General features: G+C 37.8%; 1 protein-coding gene and 1 pseudogene across 1 annotated transcript; one reads left to right on the top strand and one right to left on the bottom strand.

Moving 5' to 3' along the window:
• The first annotated feature begins 269 nt into the window (after positions 1-269).
• On the top strand, positions 270-10,695 carry LOC132947761 (piggyBac transposable element-derived protein 3-like; annotated as a pseudogene).
• A 4,410-nt stretch (positions 10,696-15,105) lies between these two features.
• LOC132947760 (probable serine/threonine-protein kinase DDB_G0281745) lies at positions 15,106-15,975 on the bottom strand. The gene has a single exon (XM_061018005.1). It carries the CDS (start codon positions 15,973-15,975, stop codon positions 15,106-15,108), a length of 870 nt encoding a protein of 289 aa, XP_060873988.1.
• Between the last annotated feature and the right edge of the window lie 6,902 nt (positions 15,976-22,877).

The raw sequence follows: 22,877 nt of genomic DNA, 5'->3' as shown, positions 1-22,877 counted from the left end.
ACAAAACATATTTTAAAATGTATTAATTTGACTGATCACGACTGATCACGATGGCTGTAGAAACTACAATGTATATAAATTTGGTCGCGCAACGAGCACATTAATATTACTCGTTGTAGGTACCTACATTGATGTTTCTACGAAAATAAGATAATATAAGATAATGCTATTTATAATATGTTTATAGAATATATACTGTATTTTTAATTTATCAATTTATTTCGTAAATGTAAGATATTATGGTTCTTTCGCGGGCCAGATATTAAATGATGGCGGACCGGAGTTGGCCCGCGGGCCGTAGTTTGGCCACTACTGGCCTAGACAAAACGATTGGTAACATTAGACGTGTTAGTAAGTGGTGATACCACGACGTATCACCACACTCACGTTTGTAACCGAATAGGTACAACTACAGTGGCACAGATATATATAATAAACACGATTTAAGAAGACCATCATAAATCGTGATAATGAATAACATTTCTACTTTTTTAATACTATGGACGTACCAATATAAAAACAAAAATAATAAAAAACACGGTCGATGGGGGGGGGCATGGCCCCTCTGCCCTCCCCCTTGGCTACGCCACTGCTTCAAATTGTTTACACGAGTGAGCTGGGTATGGCTCCATCATAGATAATAAAGATAACATAATGGTCTTATCAGCGGTCTTCGAGGGGAACAATTGAGGCCAAATAAAGTATACCTATCTCGAGTATCGACTTTCAATATAAATGTGCCTCAATTGCCTTCCGCGGGAACGCGGCCTAAAATGTATTTAACATAGGCGTGGACTATCCATATCTTTATTATCTATGGGATTCATCCATAGCATGGATTAAGGTGTCAACAATCTAAGGATCAACTTGATAATCAAACACTTAAGTTCAGCAACCTGCAAATCAGGATCTTTTTATTCAATGTGTCCTAATAAGTCATAAGAAGGTTAGTTAGGTAAACCTACGGTTAGTTGAAGCTATGGTTATGATAGACGACTACCATCACCGGTCGTGAGCTTTGCGATGATCTTTTCCTACTAACTATCAAGGTAGTCGATATTGTAAACATAACAATGAAAGGAAATATTTAAATATTATTAATTTGGTTAGGTTAAGATAGGGCAGGAGATTAGATGTTAACTAATTATCATAGTTTTTAACACGGTCTTAAAGACTGTCACCAAGAGTTGTACCAGTATAGTTATTAAAAACTTAAATACAGCCAACATCAAATAATGATTTTTTTACCACATCAAATTATAAAATGTTGTTTAAAATATAACAAAATATTATTTTATCAGGGTTCACAGGGTTCACAGGTGTTCAATACTTATGGTTTTGTGTTTTAATATCCCATTGTCAAAGAATTCTCAGGGTTTCCTTTCCACATTTTTTTATATTGTACTAAATCCAATTTTTTCCGCACATATTTACAAAGACTAAAACAGATATCTGACTATGTTTTTATTTGCATTTAGACTTTATAGTTTGTAATTTAATATTGACTGTAGACCCACCAAACACAATATTATTTTAAATTAAACATTTTATGTCCTTCATAAATTACGATCACATAGTAGAGTCCGTGCAGCACCTTTTCTCATTTAATTTCATTGCATCATTTATAATTTACATTCATTTTTATACATTTTCTAATACATATATTACCGTGATACACCTCTGATCATAATAACTGTTCGCATTATTATAATGTAAAGAACAGCTAGTTTTTGGATTGTAGTTAATGTGTATTGCAGTATTTAGCTTCCAGCGTATTCTTTTGTTTAGTGTTATTTCACCCAGATTTCTCAAACAATTTTTTTTTCACTTCATTGAACTCTAATAGATTTTTTTGTATAAATATTTTTCAAGATTAACCGGCTATACTTGGGAGTACGCCGAGTACCTGTGTACATAATATATAATTTGAAAAGAGACTGGCTAGGTTCTCTCACGTTCCCCATTCAATTTATTTTTTTTTTATATTTAACTTTTTTTGATTCTTTTATATATATCTTTTTTTTAAACACTAACAACCTGGTGCAATATGATTTTTTTTAAATTTTTTATCTGCTTCTTAAAATGCGTTTGCCTGCGGTAGCCCACGTTCCCCTTTCAATTTTTTTTCATAAAATTAATTTATTGACGTGAAAATTGATAACTTGGTGCCCTGTGAATGATCATTCTTGAATTAACTAAATATTTTAAATAGTTTTTTTTTGTTTAAGAAGCTGGGCATTTTAATTTGTACTTTGTAATGTGTGATCATACAGTTAAATTAATTCAACATTTTTTTTTTGGTTTCCTTAAATGCATTAGCCTGCGGGCACCAGCCAACACCCTCCTTCAATTTTTTTTTTAGTAATGCAACTCTTGTTGAATATTTTGTATTGACTTGAAAATTGAGAACTAGGTGCCCTGTGAATGATCATTCTTTAATGGACTAAATATTTTAAATAGTTTATTTTTGTTTAAGAAACTGGACATTTTAGTTTGTACTTTGTAATGTGTGATCATCCAGTTAAATTTATTCAACATTTATTTTTGGTTTCCTAAAATGCATTTGCCTGCGGGCGCCAACACCCTCCTTCAATTTTTTTTTTAGTAATGCAACTCTTGTTGAATATTTTGTATTGACTTGAAAATTGAGAACTAGGTGCCCTGTGAATGATCATTCTTTAATGAACTAAATATTTTAAATAGTTTTTTTTTGTTTAAGAAGCTGGACATTTTAGTTTGTATTTGGTAATGTGTGATCATACAGTTAAATTTATTCAACATTTTTTTTTTTGGTTTCCTAAAATGCATTTGCGTGCGGGCACCAACACCCTCCTTCAATTTTTTTTTAGTAATGCAACTCTTGTTGAATATTTTGTATTGACTTGAAAATTGAGAACTAGGTGCCCTGTAAATGATCATTCTTGAATTAACTAAATATTTTACATAGTTTTTTTTGTTTAAGAAGCTGGGCATTTTAGTTTGTACTTTGTAATGTGTATTCCTAGATTTAAATTTTTTTTAAATTTTTTTTTGGTTTCCTAAAATGCATTTGCTTGCGGGCGCCAACACCTTCCTTTAATTTTATTTTTAGTAACGCAACTCTAGTTGAATATTTTGTATTAACTAGAAAATTGAGAACTAGGTGCCCTGTGAATGATCATTCTTGAATGAACTAAATATTTTAAATAGTTTTTTTAGTTTAAGAAGCTGGGCATTTTAATTTGTTTTTTGTAATGTGTGATCATACAGTTAAATTTATTCAACATTTTTTTTTTGGTTTCCTAAAATGCATTTGCGTGCGGGCACCAACACCCTCCTTCAATTTTTTTCTATGATTTAACCTCTAGCCAAATTTTTTAAACATTGACAATTTGGTACCTTTAAATAATCCTTATCATTCATGAACTAAATATTTTGAATAGTTTTTTCTGTTTGAGAAAATGGGCATTTTAGTTTGTACTTTGTAATGTGTATTCCTAGATTTAAATTTTTTCAAAATTTTTTTTTGGTTTCCTAAAATGCATTTGCTTGCGGGCGCCAACACCCTCCTTCAATTTTTTTTTTAGTAATGCAACTCTTGTTGAATATTTTGTATTGACTTGAAAATTGAGAACTAGGTGCCCTGTGAATGAACTAAATATTTTAAATAGATTTTTTTGTTTAAGAAGCTGGGCATATTAATTTGTACTTTGTAATGTGTAATCATAAAGTTTAATTTATTCAACATTTTTTTTTGGTTTCCTAAAATGCATTTGCCTGCGGGCGCCAACACCCTCCTTCAATTTTTTTTTTAGTCATGCAACTCTTGTTGAATATTTTGTATTAACTTGAAAATTGAGAACTAGGTGGCTAGGTGCCCTGTGAATGATCATTCTTTAATGAACTAAATATTTTAAATAGTTTTTTTTTGTTTAAGAAGCTGGACATTTTAGTTTGTACTTTGTAATGTGTGATCATTCAGTTAAATTTATTCAAAATTTTTTTTTGGTTTCCTAAAATGCATTAGCCTGCGGGCGCCAACACCCTCCTTCAATTTTTTTTTTTGGAATGCAACTCTTGTTGAATATTTTGTATTGACTTGAAAATTGAGAACTAGGTGCCCTGTGAATGATCATTCTTTAATGAACTAAATATTTTAAATAGTTTTTTTTGTTTAAAAAGCTGGGCATTTTAGTTTGTACTTTGTAATGTGTGATCATACAGTTAAATTTATTCAACATTTTTTTTTTTGGTTTCCTAAAATGCATTTGCCTGCGGGCGCCAACACCCTCCTTCAATTTTTTTTTATGATTTAACCTCTAGCCAAATTTTTTAAACATTGACAATTTGGTACCTTTAAATAATCCTTATCATTCATGAACTAAATATTTTGAATAGTTTTTTCTGTTTGAGAAAATGGGCATTTTAGTTTGTACTTTGTAATGTGTATTCCTAGGTTTAAATTTTTTCAAAATATTTTTTTGGTTTCCTTAAATGCATTTGCTTGCGGGCGCCAACACCTTCCTTCAATTTTTTTTTTAGTAACGCAACTCTAGTTGAATATTTTGTATTAACTAGAAAATTGAGAACTAGGTGCCCTGTGAATGATCATTCTTGAATGAACTAAATATTTTAAATAGTTTTTTTAGTTTAAGAAGCTGGGCATTTTAATTTGTTTTTTGTAATGTGTGATCATACAGTTAAATTTATTCAACATTTTTTTTTTGGTTTCCTAAAATGCATTTGCGTGCGGGCACCAACACCCTCCTTCAATTTTTTTTTAGTAATGCAACTCTTGTTGAATATTTTGTATTGACTTGAAAATTGAGAACTAGGTGCCCTGTGAATGAACTAAATATTTTAAATAGTTTTTTTTGTTTAAGAAGCTGGGCATTTTAATTTGTACTTTGTAATGTGTAATCATAAAGTTTAATTTATTCAACATTTTTTTTTGGTTTCCTAAAATGCATTTGCCTGCGGGCGCCAACACCCTCCTTCAATTTTTTTTTTAGTCATGCAACTCTTGTTGAATATTTTGTATTAACTTGAAAATTGAGAACTAGGTGCCCTGTGAATGATCATTTTTGAATTAACTAAATATTTTAAATAGTTTTTTTTGTTTAAGAAGCTGGGCATTTTAGTTTATACTTTGTAATGTGTGATCATACAGTTAAATTTATTCACGTTTTTTTTTTGGTTTCCTAAAATGCATTTGCCTGCGGGCGCCAACACCCTCCTTCAATTTTTTTTTTAGGAATGCAACTCTTGTTGAATATTTTGTATTGACTTGAAAATTGAGAACTAGGTGCCCTGTGAATGATCATTCTTTAATGAACTAAATATTTTAAATAGTTTTTTTTGTTTAAGAAGCTGGGCATTTTAGTTTGTAATTTGTAATGTGTGATCATACAGTTAAATTTATTCAACATTTTTTTTTTTGGTTTCCTAAAATGCATTTGCCTGCGGGCGCCAACACCCTCCTTCAATTTTTTTTTATGATTTAACCTCTAGCCTAATTTTTTAAACATTGACAATTTGGTACCTTTAAATAATCCTTATCATTCATGAACTAAATATTTTGAATAGTTTTTTCTGTTTGAGAAAATGGGCATTTTAGTTTGTACTTTGTAATGTGTATTCCTAGCTTTAAATTTTTTCAAAATATTTTTTTGGTTTCCTTAAATGCATTTGCTTGCGGGCGCCAACACCTTCCTTCAATTTTTTTTTTAGTAACGCAACTCTAGTTGAATATTTTGTATTAACTAGAAAATTGAGAACTAGGTGCCCTGTGAATGATCATTCTTGAATGAACTAAATATTTTAAATAGTTTTTTTAGTTTAAGAAGCTGGGCATTTTAATTTGATTTTTGTAATGTGTGATCATACAGTTAAATTTATTCAACATTTTTTTTTTGGTTTCCTAAAATGCATTTGCGTGCGGGCACCAACACCCTCCTTCAATTTTTTTTTAGTAATGCAACTCTTGTTGAATATTTTGTATTGACTTGAAAATTGAGAACTAGGTGCCCTGTGAATGAACTAAATATTTTAAATAGTTTTTTTTGTTTAAGAAGCTGGGCATTTTAATTTGTACTTTGTAATGTGTAATCATAAAGTTTAATTTATTCAACATTTTTTTTTGGTTTCCTAAAATGCATTTGCCTGCGGGCGCCAACACCCTCCTTCAATTTTTTTTTTAGTCATGCAACTCTTGTTGAATATTTTGTATTAACTTGAAAATTGAGAACTAGGTGCCCTGTGAATGATCATTTTTGAATTAACTAAATATTTTAAATAGTTTTTTTTGTTTAAGAAGCTGGGCATTTTAGTTTATACTTTGTAATGTGTGATCATACAGTTAAATTTATTCACGTTTTTTTTTTGGTTTCCTAAAATGCATTTGCCTGCGGGCGCCAACACCCTCCTTCAATTTTTTTTTTAGTTATGCAACTCTTGTTGAATATTTTGTATTGACTTGAAAATTGAGAACTAGGTGCCCTGTGAATGATCATTTTTGAATTAACTTAATATTTTAAATAGTTTTTTTTGTTTAAGAAGCTGGGCATTTTAGTTTGTACTTTGTAATGTGTGATCATACAGTTGAATTTATTCAACATTTTTTTTTTGGTTTCCTAAAATGCATTTGCTTGCGGGCGCCAACACCCTCCTTCAATTTTTTTTTTAGGAATGCAACTCTTGTTGAATATTTTGTATTGACTTGAAAATTGAGAACTAGGTGCCCTGTGAATGATCATTCTTTAATGAACTAAATATTTTAAATAGTTTTTTTTGTTTAAGAAGCTGGGCATTTTAGTTTGTAATTTGTAATGTGTGATCATACAGTTAAATTTATTCAACATTTTTTTTTTTGGTTTCCTAAAATGCATTTGCCTGCGGGCGCCAACACCCTCCTTCAATTTTTTTTTATGATTTAACCTCTAGCCTAATTTTTTAAACATTGACAATTTGGTACCTTTAAATAATCCTTATCATTCATGAACTAAATATTTTGAATAGTTTTTTCTGTTTGAGAAAATGGGCATTTTAGTTTGTACTTTGTAATGTGTATTCCTAGCTTTAAATTTTTTCAAAATATTTTTTTGGTTTCCTTAAATGCATTTGCTTGCGGGCGCCAACACCTTCCTTCAATTTTTTTTTTAGTAACGCAACTCTAGTTGAATATTTTGTATTAACTAGAAAATTGAGAACTAGGTGCCCTGTGAATGATCATTCTTGAATGAACTAAATATTTTAAATAGTTTTTTTAGTTTAAGAAGCTGGGCATTTTAATTTGATTTTTGTAATGTGTGATCATACAGTTAAATTTATTCAACATTTTTTTTTTGGTTTCCTAAAATGCATTTGCGTGCGGGCACCAACACCCTCCTTCAATTTTTTTTTAGTAATGCAACTCTTGTTGAATATTTTGTATTGACTTGAAAATTGAGAACTAGGTGCCCTGTAAATGATCATTCTTGAATTAACTAAATATTTTACATAGTTTTTTTTGTTTAAGAAGCTGGGCATTTTAGTTTGTACTTTGTAATGTGTATTCCTAGATTTAAATTTTTTTTAAATTTTTTTTTGGTTTCCTAAAATGCATTTGCTTGCGGGCGCCAACACCTTCCTTCAATTTTTTTTTTAGTAACGCAACTCTAGTTGAATATTTTGTATTAACTAGAAAATTGAGAACTAGGTGCCCTGTGAATGATCATTCTTGAATGAACTAAATATTTTAAATAGTTTTTTTAGTTTAAGAAGCTGGGCATTTTAATTTGTACTTTGTAATGTGTAATCATAAAGTTTAATTTATTCAAAATTTTTTTTGGTTTCCTAAAATGCATTTAAATGCGGGCGCCAACACCCTCCTTCAATTTTTTTTTTAGTCATGCAACTCTTGTTGAATATTTTGTATTGACTTGAAAATTGAGAACTAGGTGGCTAGGTGCGCTGTAAATGATCATTCTTGAATTAACTAAATATTTTACATAGTTTTTTTATTTTAAGAAGCTGGGCATTTTAGTTTGTACTTTATAATGTGTGATCATACAGTTAAATTTATTCAAAATTTTTTTTTTGGTTTCCTAAAATGCATTTGCCTGCGGGCGCTAACACCCTCCTTCAATTTTTTTTTTTGGAATGCAACTCTTGTTGAATATTTTGTATTGACTTGAAAATTGAGAACTAGGTGCCCTGTGAATGATCATTCTTTAATGAACTAAATATTTTAAATAGTTTTTTTTGTTCAAGAAGCTGGACATTTTAGTTTGTACTTTGTAATGTGTGATCATATAGTTATATTTATTCAAAATTTTTTTTTGGTTTCCTTAAATGCATTTGCTTGCGGGCGCCAACACCCTCCTTCAATTTTTTTTTTAAGTAATACAACTCTTGTTGAATATTTTGTATTGACTTGAAAATTGAGAACTAGGTGGCTAGGTGCGCTGTAAATGATCATTCTTGAATTAACTAAATATTTTACATAGTTTTTTTATTTTAAGAAGCTGGGCATTTTAGTTTGTACTTTATAATGTGTGATCATACAGTTAAATTTATTCAAAATTTTTTTTTTGGTTTCCTAAAATGCATTTGCCTGCGGGCGCTAACACCCTCCTTCAATTTTTTTTTTTGGAATGCAACTCTTGTTGAATATTTTGTATTGACTTGAAAATTGAGAACTAGATGCCCTGTGAATGATCATTCTTTAATGGACTAAATATTTTAAATAGTTTATTTTTGTTTAAGAAACTGGACATTTTAGTTTGTACTTTGTAATGTGTGATCATACAGTTAAATTTATTCAACATTTATTTTTGGTTTCCTAAAATGCATTTGCCTGCGGGCGCCAACACCCTCCTTCAATTTTTTTTTTAGTAATGCAACTCTTGTTGAATATTTTTTATTGACTTGAAAATTGAGAACTAGGTGCCCTGTAAATGATCATTCTTGAATTAACTAAATATTTTAAATAGTTTTTTTTGTTTAAGAAGCTAGGCATTTTAATTTGTACTTTGTAATGTGTAATCATAAAGTTTAATTTATTCAACATTTTTTTTTTGGTTTCCTAAAATGCATTTGCCTGCAAGCACCAAAACCATCCTTCAATTTTTTTTTTTGTCATGCAACTCTTGTTGAATATTTTGTATTGACTTGAAAATTTGGAACTAGGTGCCCTGTAAATGATCATTCTTGAATTAACTAAATATTTTAAATAGTTTTTTTTGTTTATGAAGCTGGGCATTTTAGTTTGTACTTTGTAATGTGTAATCATAAAGTTTAATTTATTCAACATTTTTTTTTGGTTTCCTAAAATGCATTTGCCTGCGGGTACCAACACCCTCCATCAATTTTTATTTTTGGAATGCAACTCTTGTTGAATATTTTGTATTGACTTGAAAATTGAGAACTAGGTGCCCTGTGAATGATCATTCTTTAATGAACTAAATATTTTAAATAGTTTTTTTTGTTTAAAAAGCTGGGCATTTTAGTTTGTACTTTGTAATGTGTGATCATACAGTTAAATTTATTCAACATTTTTTTTTTTGGTTTCCTAAAATGCATTTGCCTGCGGGCGCCAACACCCTCCTTCAATTTTTTTTTATGATTTAACCTCTAGCCAAATTTTTTAAACATTGATTATCAGGCACCCTTGAATAATCCTTATCTTTAATGAACTAAATATTTTAAATAGTTTTTTGTCTAAGGTAAGTTTAGACGATACGGAACCATTTGACTGTCCAGACGAAATTCAAAACCCTATATATTATTTTTCCAAATATTTCAACGATTCTGATTTTGAAAATATGTCATTTTTTACAAATTTGTACGCTGTTCAAAAAAATACAAATAATTTTAAGTCTACAAATATCCAAGAAATGAAGGAATTCGTTGGTATGCATTTAGTGATGGGTGCTTTGAAGTTTCCGCGTATTCGAATGTATTGGGAGTACAATACGCGAATAAATATGATTGCAGATACGATGAATAGAAATCGCTTTTTTAGCCTAAGATCACATTTTCATGTAATTAATAATATAGATATTCCAAAAAATATTAATGACAAATTTATAAAAGTTCGACCTCTGTTTGACCGAATTAAAAAAACATGTTTAGAACTACCTGTAGAGAAAAATGTATCGGTAGACGAACAAATCGTTCCATTTAAAGGCCAACTTTCCGTAAAACAATACATAAGAGGAAAACCAAATCCATGGGGAATAAAACTTTTTTTATTATGTGGTCAAAGCGGCATTGTGTACAATTTACTTATGTATCAAGGTAATATGCCTGAAGTATCAGAAAAATTACGGAAAGTTTTTGGGTTAGGTGGGTCAGTAGTTTTGTTTCTTTCTGAACCTCTAAAAAGTAACCGTCACTATCTTACTATGGATAATTTTTTTACATCAATAAATTTATTTTATACACTGCAAAAAAAAAAAATTATGCAACAGGTACAATACGTTCGAATCGATTTTGTAATCCTCCATTTTTATCGGATAAAACAATGAAAAATTTGGGAAGAGGGACTACGTTTGAGATCAGTTCTAACGTCCCGGATGTAAATATAGGTCTTGTCAAGTGGTACGACAACAAACCTATATATTTGTGCTCAAATATTGTAACATCAGGAGAGGTTGACGTAGTTAAAAGATGGGACCGAAAAAAAAAAGAATTTATATATATTGAAAGACCAGAAATAGTACGGCACTACAATAAAACAATGGGGGGTGTCGACAAACACGACCAACTTGTTAGTTTTTATCGCTGCTTCATAAAGTCCAAAAAATGGACACTACGAATGGTTGCTCATGCATTTGACATGGCTGTGAGTAATAGTTGGTTAGAGTATATTGAAGATACTAAAAAATTAAAAGTCCCTAAAAAAGAAATTATGGACTTATTAAAATTTAGAATGAGATTGGCAGAAGAATTAATTTATATGGGGAAAACAGTTACTCCACCTACGAAGAAAAAAGGGAGACCACCAAATACACCATCACCGACAATAAAAAAAAAATTGTATTCAGAAAATCAAAAATTAAAACATATAGACTCACGACCATCGACATCTATTCAACTTGATAAAGTGAGTCACTTGCCGGATCATGACACTCGAAAAGAAGCGACCAGATGCAAAAATACGGGCTGTAAAGGGAGAACGCATGTCTATTGCGACAAATGCAATGTACATTTATGTTTTACGGGAAAAAAAATTGTTTTAGGACATTTCATGTTTAGATTTTTAAAATGTATTACATTATATTTTACCATCCAATAAATACAAGTACGATGTTTATTTTTTTTATAAATTCATATTTATATTTTTAATTTTATCAATAATAAAAGTTGTTACGAAAAAATAATTGTACAGCGTTACTATAAATACAATCTTATACTTATGTGAATTCTTATAAATGATTATTATTTATAAACACCACAATCATTTCGAAGATAACGAAATTATTGTTTTATCGGTACGTATAAAAAAAACATAATATGTAGCGTTCGGTTTGAAGTCTTATTTTTGTGCCGTTGAGTCCCGATGTACATTACAATGTACATTGCAAATTCTCAAAAAGTACGTGTGCAAAAATTTTGAAATTTTTAGAATTACTCATGTACACGGTAAATAAAAAAAAAAAACAAAAAAAAATTTTTTTTTCAAAAATGAAAAGTCGGGACTGAAAGGGTTAAAATAAATTAAATTATTTATCTAAGTAATCACTGTAGCTTATGAAAAAAACAGTCTGTTGTGGCATTGTTCATGTACAAAATGTATCTGAACCACTCAGAACATTCTGAAAAAAAGTTCTAATGATGTGCCTGATAGTTATTAACATAGTATAGTGCAGTGGTCGGCAACCTTTTGAAGAAGGTAAAAAGAAAAAAAATAATTGTTTAAAACTTTAAAATAATAGAGCATAAAAATTACAGTTTTTAATAATATAATAATTATAATATAAATGTATTGAAATTACAACTGCTTTAGGCTTAATTTGATTTTTGTTGTTGGATATTGTTTATTATTTTTTAAATTTCCACATTAAAATTTCTTGTGCTGGCTCGAAGTACATGGTGGAGATGGTCATTAATTAAACGTGAACGGTATGGATTTTTAATTTTTTCATATGAGAAAAGGCATGTTCACACACGTAAGTGGATCCAAACATACTGAAGTATTTTGCAGCTATATTTTTAATTTTTGAAAATGATGCCGGAAGTTCAACGAAAAAAAGTAAAGGAGATGCTTTGAATGAGTCTTTTAAGATATCTTGTGACTGCAAATCTATTATTTCCATTTGAAGCTCAACATCAACATCTTCATAATCAATATTAAATGGATTGGCGAGTAGTTGAAAACGCAACGTTTTACTTTACTGAACAGAATAGAAAATTAATATTATAATCCAAATACACTCGTCGTATCTACTCTAGGTATCTTATCGGTAACTGTCAAGGTATATCTACCATTATAAAATATGACTGATAGAAACGTTCAATTATATATTTTATACAATATGATTTTTTTGATATAATATTCGATTAAATATTTAAATGTCGTTGTCGTAGAATTTAAAGCGAGCCGCCGGTTGCCGATCACTGGTATAGTGTGTACTGAAAGAATTCAGATTTGTTTGTTTAATTAATATAGTATTAAAACAATTTTGTTAATTTAACACAAGAAATCGATAATTTTTTTTAAATATTTTTTAAAAAAATTAACTTAAATTATAAACTTTATGTATATTTTATTATGATTGCTTCAAACAGTAATTCAAGAAAGATAATGTGTTTATTGGTGCTAATGTATGTTTTCTTGCCAATTATAAAAATATTGAGTGCTGAGTGGGTATAATATTACATATAAACAATAATGTTTATTTTAGTAACAGTAAAAAACTGTATGAGGGATACATTTTCAATTCAGAATTAAATCAAAAGTGTAAAATTAAATGTTATACCCAAAATACGTATTATAAGATGTAGCAACTAATAGTTATTAGGTTAAGTTACGTTCGGTTGTATACGACTTAAGCAATTATTATATTAATTTATAACTTTTTATTTTTAAGTTAGTATTGCTAACCTGTGGTTATAATTTATAAGCGGTAGTTATGTTTTAAGATATTTTAAATTAAGATTTTTGTATTTGTATTTTAGAAACGCTGGTATTTAATTTTTAAATAACCTAGGAATATTTAAAACATAATATTATTATATTATTCATATTATTATAATACAATATTTAAATATATTATGAACCTACTGCCCTACTGTTTCTAGACGATTACATGGCAATAGTAAAATTCTATTAAACCTATTAGGTACGTAAACAACATTTATTAATATGACAAATATTTAAAATTTCAAAAAAGGGGGACCCTCGTGTTAATACCCCTCACTTTGTTTTTTGGATAGCGCTGGGAGTTTTTGTGCACAAACGTCGGGACCTGGTGCACATTTCTGCACAAACGATGCACAAACGATGCACAAAAATTTTAATTTTCCAAAAAGAGCGTGTCTCGTTTCAATGCCCCCCCCCCCCACTTTATTTTTTGGATAGCGCTGGGAGTTTTTGTGCACAAACGTCGGGACCTGGTGCACATTTCTGCACAAACGATGCACAAACGTTTAGCGTGGACATTCAGGTGAATAATTATAAAATTGCAATGATAGATGTAAGATGTAAGATGTATTGTTGATTCATCAATACGATGCTGGGTGGACTTGAGGACTTCCCATGTTCAGCGACCGGCGTCGACCCGTCTTGTGGCACAGCGGAAACTTCGTACAGCTGACTGTTCGACAAAGACACTGTAATATTATTTGAAAAATATTATTTCTACTTAATCGTAATAACTGGGTATAATGAGTTTAATATTATATTATATTACAATAAATATTAAGTACCTATATTATTAGCTTCTAATAATTGGGACGTCATTTTTGTAGATATTGATCCGGACAAAATGATGCTGGCCCAACGCTATGCCACGGTTTATGGCGTACCTATCCGATGAAATTGTTGGACTCTTTCAAACTGGGCAATCTGAACGGTGACGTGATCGTTACTTCGCGGCCATCATAGGGTAGACCAGAATACACAAAAATGTAGGTCAATGGGCTGTCGGCTGTATGTATGATAAAGTCCTGGAAGTGGGAATTACAATAGCCCCTAAAATGCTGTTACACCTCAACCTTAATAAAAACAAAGAATGATTAAAAAATGGCAACGGAATCGGCCTACAAATCTGAAAATAAGTTTATGGACAGATAACTTCTCAACGTAATATAACCTAGGTAGGTACGGTTAGGTATATTAAATTAATTAAGTAGGTACTATATTAATATAGTCTATTAATTATTTTTTTACTATGCTTTTATTGTATTAAAATATACACAATGACTTATAACTTACATTATTGGACCGGACATACAGCAACGTCGAGTTGAGGTACCTGTCCATAAACACATTTTCATCAGCAAAATATAATATAAAATCTAAAGTAAAGAAATACATAAAGAAAAAACTGTATTTATTCATACTATTTTGAAATCAAAAACATTAGAACAAGATAATGCTTTGATGCGGTCCTATGAGGAGCCGCGAGGATGAGGTGGTGAGGTGTCAGGTGACCACAACAAAATTATAGACACAAAACAGCTTTTGAGGGTGAAGGTTGATTTTTTTATTAACGCGGACCAAAACAAAAAAACAACCACAAAAAAAAAACAAAAAGAAAACAAAAGACGATGGTTGCGGGGACGGGTCAAGAGAAGTTCCGTCTCGTGCGGGTCGTCGGTAAAAACTCGTGACATTACAATCCGGTTCACCCAACGGCCGGCCGACGGTTCACAGCGCGGGTGTCGCGCGCCGGCGTCGTCCATCGTCGATTGGCGGTTTGTTTGAGAAGCGTTGCGCGGCTTTCCGCGTAAAAGGCTATTTGAATTCAAACAGCTATTACGCGGGACCGCGTCATACTCCCCCCCCAAACCGCCAACGGCGGTGGTGTTCCGGCCGTTGCCGGTGTTGTCAAAGGGTGTGTGTGGAGGGTGGGTGTGGTAGACACCTGTCCGTGGGCACGTTTTTCCAGCTGTGTTCAGCGGACGTGGCCCTGGTGGTATCTAGTCATGTTGGGGGGACGTGGGGGGACTGAAGTACATGAGGCTGACCTCCATGTCTTCAGTGCCAGCCATGCCTGCGTCGGTCTCACCTAACAGGTCCGCCTCCTCTTCCGGGGATATTTCCATATCCGCGGTTTGAGGGGTCGCGGCTGTTGGTTCTTCCGCGGTTCTGGTTGTTCCGGAAGTGTTTGTCACTTCCGGTACCGTGACCACGGTGAGGTCCGGTGTCGCAGGTTCTGGCTGTGGCGGGACGGGGGCTGGTGTTGGCGCCGGTTTTTCCAGGCGGTGTTGCTGGGACGTCTGCTTTGACTTGTAGTCCCGCATCCGCTGTTTGTTCCGGCGCTGGCGGGCGTTGAGTGAAGCCGGTGGTGTTGCGTCGGTGGTGTTGTCCCTTTTTGGCAGCGGGTTGACGGGCGGTCCTGGAGGCGGGATGGTTGATGTCCTCGGTGCCGGTACTGGTCTCTCCATCAGTGGGTGGGGAGGCAGTCTCGCCGGTGCCCGACTTGTTGTTGTTGGTGGCGCCGGTCGAGTTCGGGTCGCCGGTCGTGCTGCGGCTACCGGTCGTGCCGTGGCCGTCGGTCGAGTCACCCGCCTGGGGCTGCGCGACCTATTGAGCCGCATTGCGGTTGCGGGTTCGCCGCTCGTCGCCCTTTGGAAGACGACGGTCCGGTCCTCCCATCCACGCGTGTAGGCGGCCCACAGTACCGGGTCCCGCTGCAACTGCGCCGTGGTCATCTGGCGGACCCGTGCCGCCGTGGTGGTGTTGGTGCCCTCCTCCATGCTGACTGACCTCAGCAGCTGCTGGCTGCGTTCCAGCAGTTCCGCCGCTTGTTGGAGGGTGCTGGATGTGGCTGGTGGTTGACGCTCCATTGGTGCTATTCCGACTGAAATGATGTACACCAAATGCTATTGTGGATTTATGGTTGGGATGGGGGTTGGGTGGGGGGGGGTGTTTTGGGCGCTGCGGTGGTCGCGCGTTTTAGGCAGGACACGTGAATTTTGCGTGCTGGCTCTTGGTCTGTGGTGAACACACCTTTGCCTACGCGTTTGTGTAGCTTTACCGGTCCCCACCATTTCGGTGCGAAGCCGGCGTGAAATCTTTTGTGCGCGTTTGACAGGTGGTGTGCCTTGTAGTACACCGTGTCACCTGTTTTGTACTTTGTGTCCGTCGGCCCACCTGTTACCGGTGGTGCGGTCAGTACATCGTTTTCGCGACTCACCCTAGCCATGTTTATTTGTTCGATCGGGTTGTCCGCTGTCCGCGACAGTATCCAGTCCCCCGGCCTTTTGCCCTCTCTCCCGAGGACGAGTACCGATGGTGGATATCCTGTCCGGTCGTTACGCCTGTTCCTGATCGAAAAAAGAATGGGGGCTAGCTTGGTGTCCCAGGTGTTGTGGTTGCCGTCGATGAGTAGCGCGCGTAGACCTTTTTTTAATTCCTGGTTACGGCGTTCGACTGGGTTGGCCCTCGGGTGATATACCGGAGTTGTCCAGCCCTCGGCCCCCCACTGTTCGATCGCTTTACGCATATCGTTTGCTACGAACTGTGGGCCGTTATCGCTTAAGCACACACGGGGGTATCCGAAACGTGAAAAGAATTCTCGTTCAAGCGTTTCGGTTATTGTTTTTGTAGTGGCTGTTCCGAGGGGGTATGCCTCGGTCCATCTACTAAACAGATCCGTGGCGACCAGTATGTATTGTTTTACCCTACTCGTACGCGGGTAGGGGCCCATGAGGTCTATGCTAACCACCTCCCAGGGGTGTCGGGGTATTCTGGTGGTCGCGGGGTCATCTGCGCGCGTGTTCAGTGGTTTGGTACACGCGCATATGTGACACGACTTGACGTACAGTCGGATGTCGTTTTTTTGTCCTTTCCAAAAAAACCGTTGTTTTACCGCTCTGTACGTTTCTTTCCAGCCCGGGTGGTTTGCGAGTACGTGATCGTGGTATGTCCAGATCACGTTCTGCGTCTTGTCCTCTGGGATGACTACGGGTGTGTGTTCGCCCAAATTTATCCGCAGAAGACCGTCGGTAAAAATGTATTTATTTTTTTTATCCGTGGTACCTCCGGTATTGTGCGCTGGGTCGTCCGTTGTCATGTTGCGCGCTGTGTCTCGTGTATTGGGGTCATTGGCCTGCCATGTCACGAGCATAGCGTGTGTGATTGTGGGACCACTAGTGGTGTTAGCCGGGTCCGTCGTGGCGAACAGATTGTCGGCCGGTGAGCTAGTAGCAGTGGTGAGTGGTGAGGTGGGTACTCCTACTAGTCGTTTCTCGAGGTGTTCCTCGTCTACCGGTGGCCCGGTGGTTGGGTTGCGGGATAGCATGTCCGGCGCCTCGTTCTGTACGCCGGGCACATGTGTGGTTTTGTAGTCCAGGTTAGCCAGCTGTAGTGCCCACCTGGTTAACTTGGAATTTGTGTTTTTGGCTCGGTGGAGCCATGTGAGTGCCGAGTTGTCGGTGAATAGGTCAAAGCGGCGGGCCTCTAGGTATGGTCTAAACTTGTAGGTTGCCCAGATTATCGCGAGGCACTCGCGTTCTACCGCGGCGTACCTTGTTTGCGTATCACTAAACTTTTTGCTTGCGTAGGCGATTATCCGCCTTTCGTCCGGGCTGTCACCCCGTTGGAAAAGGACGGCACCTGCTCCTATTTCGCTAGCATCGGTTTGTAGGCAAAACGGTTTTCCGTAATCTGGCGTCGACAGTTTTGGCGAATCGTACAGAGCGCGTTTTATTTTGGTAAATGCGGCCTGTTCGGTTTCGGTCCACGACCATTTGGTCCCCTGTTTGAGTCTATTCGTTAGGGGTGCTATGGTGTCCGCGTAGTTGTCGACAAACTGGCTGTACCAGTTGCAAACGCCCAGGAACTTCCGTAGGTCCCTCAGTTTGGTTGGTGGGGGGTAGTTTATGATGCCCTCTAGTTTCTCCGGTTGTTTGTCTATTCCTTCGGAGGTGACTAGGTGTCCGAGAAATGAAATTTCGGTGGCTCCGAATTTGCACTTTTCGGGGTTGCACGTGAGCCCGTGTCTCTGTAGACGTTCTAGAACTTTGTCCAAGTGGCACTGGTGTTCGTCCACAGTGTTCGAAAACACCACTATATCGTCTAGATATACGCGGACGAACTCGTCCAGGTACCCCCTCAGGACTTCGTCCATTAATCGCACGAAGGTCATGGGGCTGTTTTTGAGGCCGAAGGGGAGGACTCGGAATTGGTATAGGCCCCGACGCGTCCGGAATGCCGTGTATTTTCGCGCGTTTTGGTTAAGTGGGACCTGCCAGTAACCCGACTTAAGGTCCAGGACGCTGAATACTTTTGCGCCTCTCATCTGACGTATCAGCGTATTGAGGTCGGGCATTGGGTAAGCGTCGGACTCAGTGATATCATTGAGCCGCCTATAATCAATGCATAGTCGGGGTGAGCCGTCTTTCTTTTTTGCTAGGACGATGGGTGCGGCCCACGGGGATGTGCTCTGTTCTACCAGTCCCTGCTCTTCCATGTCCCGTATCATGGTGTCGATTGTGGCCTGTTTTACCGGTGGGTAGGGATATGGTTTGAGTGCTATGGGTGTTTGATTTTTGAGGAGGATGTCGTGTTCAATTAACCTGGTGCGTCCTACCCTACCGTTGAATACGTCCGGATAGTTGCGTACTACTTCGGCGAGTTTCGCGCGTGTGTGGTGGTCACCGTTTATTGTTAATTTGTCGACATCTAGTGCTGGGGTTGGGGTGGGTGTCCGCCCTTTCCAGCACGCTGTTGTTCTCCTATCCGAACCTAAATGGATAGTGCTCGTTGTGTAGTCCCAGGTGACTTCGTTTTGTACGAGAAAGTCGTGACCTAGGAGCATATCGCAGTACAAATTTTCCAGAATGGCTGCGTTGAAGGTGACCGTGAGGTCTCCGATTCTGGCTACGAATGTGGAGGTACCACTTGTCGTGGTGGTATGTCCGTCCGCCATTCGTACCTGAGTTGGTTGTCCGTGTGGGGGTGTGCCATATTTATGTGCTATGTTCGGGCTTACATACGATTTTTGTGCTTGTGAGTCGAGTAGTGCTGTTACGGGGCCTGACCTAAATTCGAGTTCGACCGCGGGGGTCGGAATTTTGTCGGGGCATACACGTTTAGCGTTATTCGACGGTGGTTGTGATGCATAGCTGGGTAACTGGTTCTTAACCGCGTTATCGGTACTATGGGGAGCGGTTTGCACCGCCATTACCAGAGCATCCGTTTCGGTTACCTCTGTGCTATGGGTGTGTACCGTATGAGTACGTGTTAATTCCGTAGTAGGGGTCGTTGTGTGTGGTGATGATGACCTGCTACTTAACGGAATTTTAATGTTTTTGATGGGTGATATATCTGATGACGCCGAGTTTATCGATGCGCGTTTGATAGTTATATCCCCGTCTGTATTGCCGAGCGTTGTGTGTGGTGGCGTGGTTGTGTGTGTGTGTGTGTTTGAGGCGGCGGCGTGGACAATTGTCCGTCGACTCATTTCCGTTTCCCGAACGCGGCGTGTTCCCGGGGCAGTCACTGTTCCAATGAGGACCTCCACAGTATCTGCACGGGTTGGGCGGTTGCGGTTTACCTGCAGTACCGTCCCGTGTACGCGTTTGTGGCTTCGGTTGGGGCGGGCGGGTTTGGGAATATGTTTTGTACGCCGGTTTCTGCTGTTGTTGTGTGGGCGTTTCGTCTGGTGTGTATTCCAGGATTCCAGCGACCCGGCGGAGGTCTCCGAAAGTCACTGGTCTCTGCAATCGGATATGCGTGCGGTATTCGTTGCGCGTTAGACCGGCTATCGTACCGACTAGCTGTGTTTCAGATAGCCCGGTATTGACGCGGCGCGCGAGTTGGTTTTTTTGTGTCACGAACTCCGTAAGCGATTGCGTTTGTGTTTGTCGGACGGATACTATCTCGGCCCGCAGTCGTGATTGTATTTCCACGTTGTCGAATTTTTCTAAAAATTCGGCGCGGAACTCATCCCAGGTGAGGTCCAGTAGTCTGATGGTGTTCCACCATGTACTGGCTGCACCCTTCAGCTGCTGCGTGACAATATTAGTCCAGGCCGACCTATCTATACGCGTTTGGTACAATATCGATTCCGCCTTGTGTATGAATCGTACCGGGTCCTCAGGCGTTGTTCCGAGGAACTCCGGCAGCGAATGTTTCGCTGCACATACGTCGTCGTATGGTATCAGCGTCGATTGTTGTGACGCATAGGTGTGTGTGGAGGAGGGGGCATTGTATACATTTGGCGTGTCATCGAAACGTACCGAACGTTCGGCGTGCTGGTTACCCGCGGACGGCGGTTCGCGTGCCGCGGAGTACCTCGTACCGTATTCCGTGTTGTTCGATGACGCATTGTGGTGGGGGCGGGTCGGTGCTGTCCCTTCCGGTTGGTGTTCCGGTGCTTGGCGTGCCATACCCATTTCTAGGCGTCGCATTGTTTCTGCAATGCGGCGTTGGTCGTCGCCAAAGCGGGCCATGCAGTCCTCGAGCATGGTCAGTCGCGATTCCAGACTGTGCCCATGCGCCGAGTTTTCCGCCGCTTGCCGTACCTCCTTAATTATGGACCGACTCGCTTGAATCATGTCCATAGCCTGTTGGTGTGTGGGTGTGTGTGGTTTATTGGTGGTGGTGTTCGGTGGCTGGGCGGGTGATGATTCGACCGGTTGGTTTTCCCTTTGTCCGGCGTCAAGTATTTGACCTGTTGTCAGGTTGTTTCCGGTATGTCCGGCGGGTTCCATAGGCGGAAACCGGACTTCATTGGCCTGTAGGTTCAGGTCCGTGAAGTGTTGTATCAACCGGATTTCAAGATCATCCTTCGCGCCCGTATCCGACAACTCGCGCTGCCTGCATTCGTAGCGCAACTCCGCGGCGGTCAACTCATTAATATATTTTCCCGACATGACGTCCGGTTGTTTTTCCGGTGTTGTTTACGGGAAAATATAAAATGTGGCTGTTGTCGGTGGAACGGTCGTCGCGTTCCTTCGATCAGCTGTGTTGACCGTTTATCGGTGTTTATTTGCGTACGGGATGTAGGTCAGTGGATTGTTATTGTTTTGTTATTGCGCTTGCCGGGCGATCACAGTAACTGGTTTTCGCAGAGTGTTGTCACGGCTGCGCGTGTGTGCGTTATCCGGCCCACTACTGCGATTAGGGAAGACGGCGGCTGTCGCTTTGGGCGGCGGCGACGGCAGTCCGATTATGTGGTATTTCTGTCCCAGGTAATCGCGTGTTGACGTTATCGGTGGTGGTGCTGGGCGGTGGTGGTGTGACCCTCTCGCGCTCTTGCGTTCCTACCTACCTACGTCGTGTGTGTGTGGACTTTGGAGCGTCGCGCGCGGTGTAGTCGGTGCGTCCGTAAATCGGGCGGCGTGGCTGGTCGTTACGTCCTTATGTAATATATTACGTAACGCCGGTTTTTCCGTTTTCGCCAGCTAACCACGTTTTTGTCGGATCGCGTTGGGGACTTTTTCCAAGTCGCGCAACGGGAAGGGTATATGATGGTGGTAGTAAGGGGTAAGTTAATAAGTTCTCACTTACCGGTGATTCCTGTACGGGGAGCCAGTTCTACAATCTTCCTGTAGATATATTTCCGCGTAAAAGGCTATTTGAATTCAAACAGCTATTACGCGGGACCGCGTCAGCTTTCTTGATAAATTAAAAATATTTGAAGATTTTATTTGTCATACGTTTACATGGCAATAGTAAAATTCTATTAAACCTATTAGGTACGTAAACAACATTTATTAATATGACAAATATTTAAAATTTCAAAAAAGGGGACCCTCGTGTTTATACCCCCCATTTTGTTTTAGGGATAGCGCTGGGAGTTTTTGTGCACAAACGTCGGGACCTGGTGCACATTTCTGCACAAACGATGCACAAACGTTTGGCACATTCAAAAATCCAAATATTCAATGTGGGGGGGGGGGCTACCGTTTCAATGCCCCCCCCCATTTTGTTTTAGGGAAAGAGCTTTCAGTTTTTGTGCACAAACGATTGGACTTGGTGCACATTTCTGCACAAAAGATGCACAAACGTTTGGCGTGGTCAGAAGTTCAAATTTCGAAAGTGGGGGGGCCATTGAAATAGACCTGACAACGGGTGCCCCGTGCCTGCGTGTACGGTGGTGTTATATAGAAAATATTACTGTCGCCCCATCACATATTGCTTCGCTGGCCTGACCTATGTCAATAGTTTACAATTTAAAATATTCCCATCTATATTACATATATATTAAATAATATTATATTGACGACTGTCTGCAATATACAACAGTACGTATAGGTTACCAGATAGTGGGCGAGATCTGTCGTAGACCGGTGGACGATTAATTGAACTATCGTGCTCTGTGTTAAAAATACAATAGTCAAAAATGTCAATCGCTTAATATATCTACAATCTAAAATACCCAGAATCTTAAACAGAAAAATCTATTCAAAATATATATTTCATTAAACAAGGATTATTCAAATGGTACCAGATTGACAATGTTTACAAAATTTGGCTACAGGTTTAATCATAAAAAAAAAATTGAAGGAGGGTGTTGGCGCCCGCAGGAAAATGCATTTTAGGAAACCAAAAAAAAATTTTGAATAAATTTAACTGTATGATTACACATTACAAAGTACAAATTAAAATGCCCAGCTTCTTAAACAAAAAAAACTATTTAAAATATTTAGTTTATTCAAGAATGATCATTCGCAGGGCACCTAGTTCTCAATTTTCAAGGCAATAATAAATATTCAACAAGAGTTGCATTACAAAAAAA

Source organism: Metopolophium dirhodum, chromosome 6 (assembly GCF_019925205.1).
Source record: "Metopolophium dirhodum isolate CAU chromosome 6, ASM1992520v1, whole genome shotgun sequence".
In the NCBI taxonomy this organism is placed as follows: domain Eukaryota; kingdom Metazoa; phylum Arthropoda; class Insecta; order Hemiptera; family Aphididae; genus Metopolophium; species Metopolophium dirhodum.
This window is presented reverse-complemented; position numbering and strand designations above follow the sequence as displayed.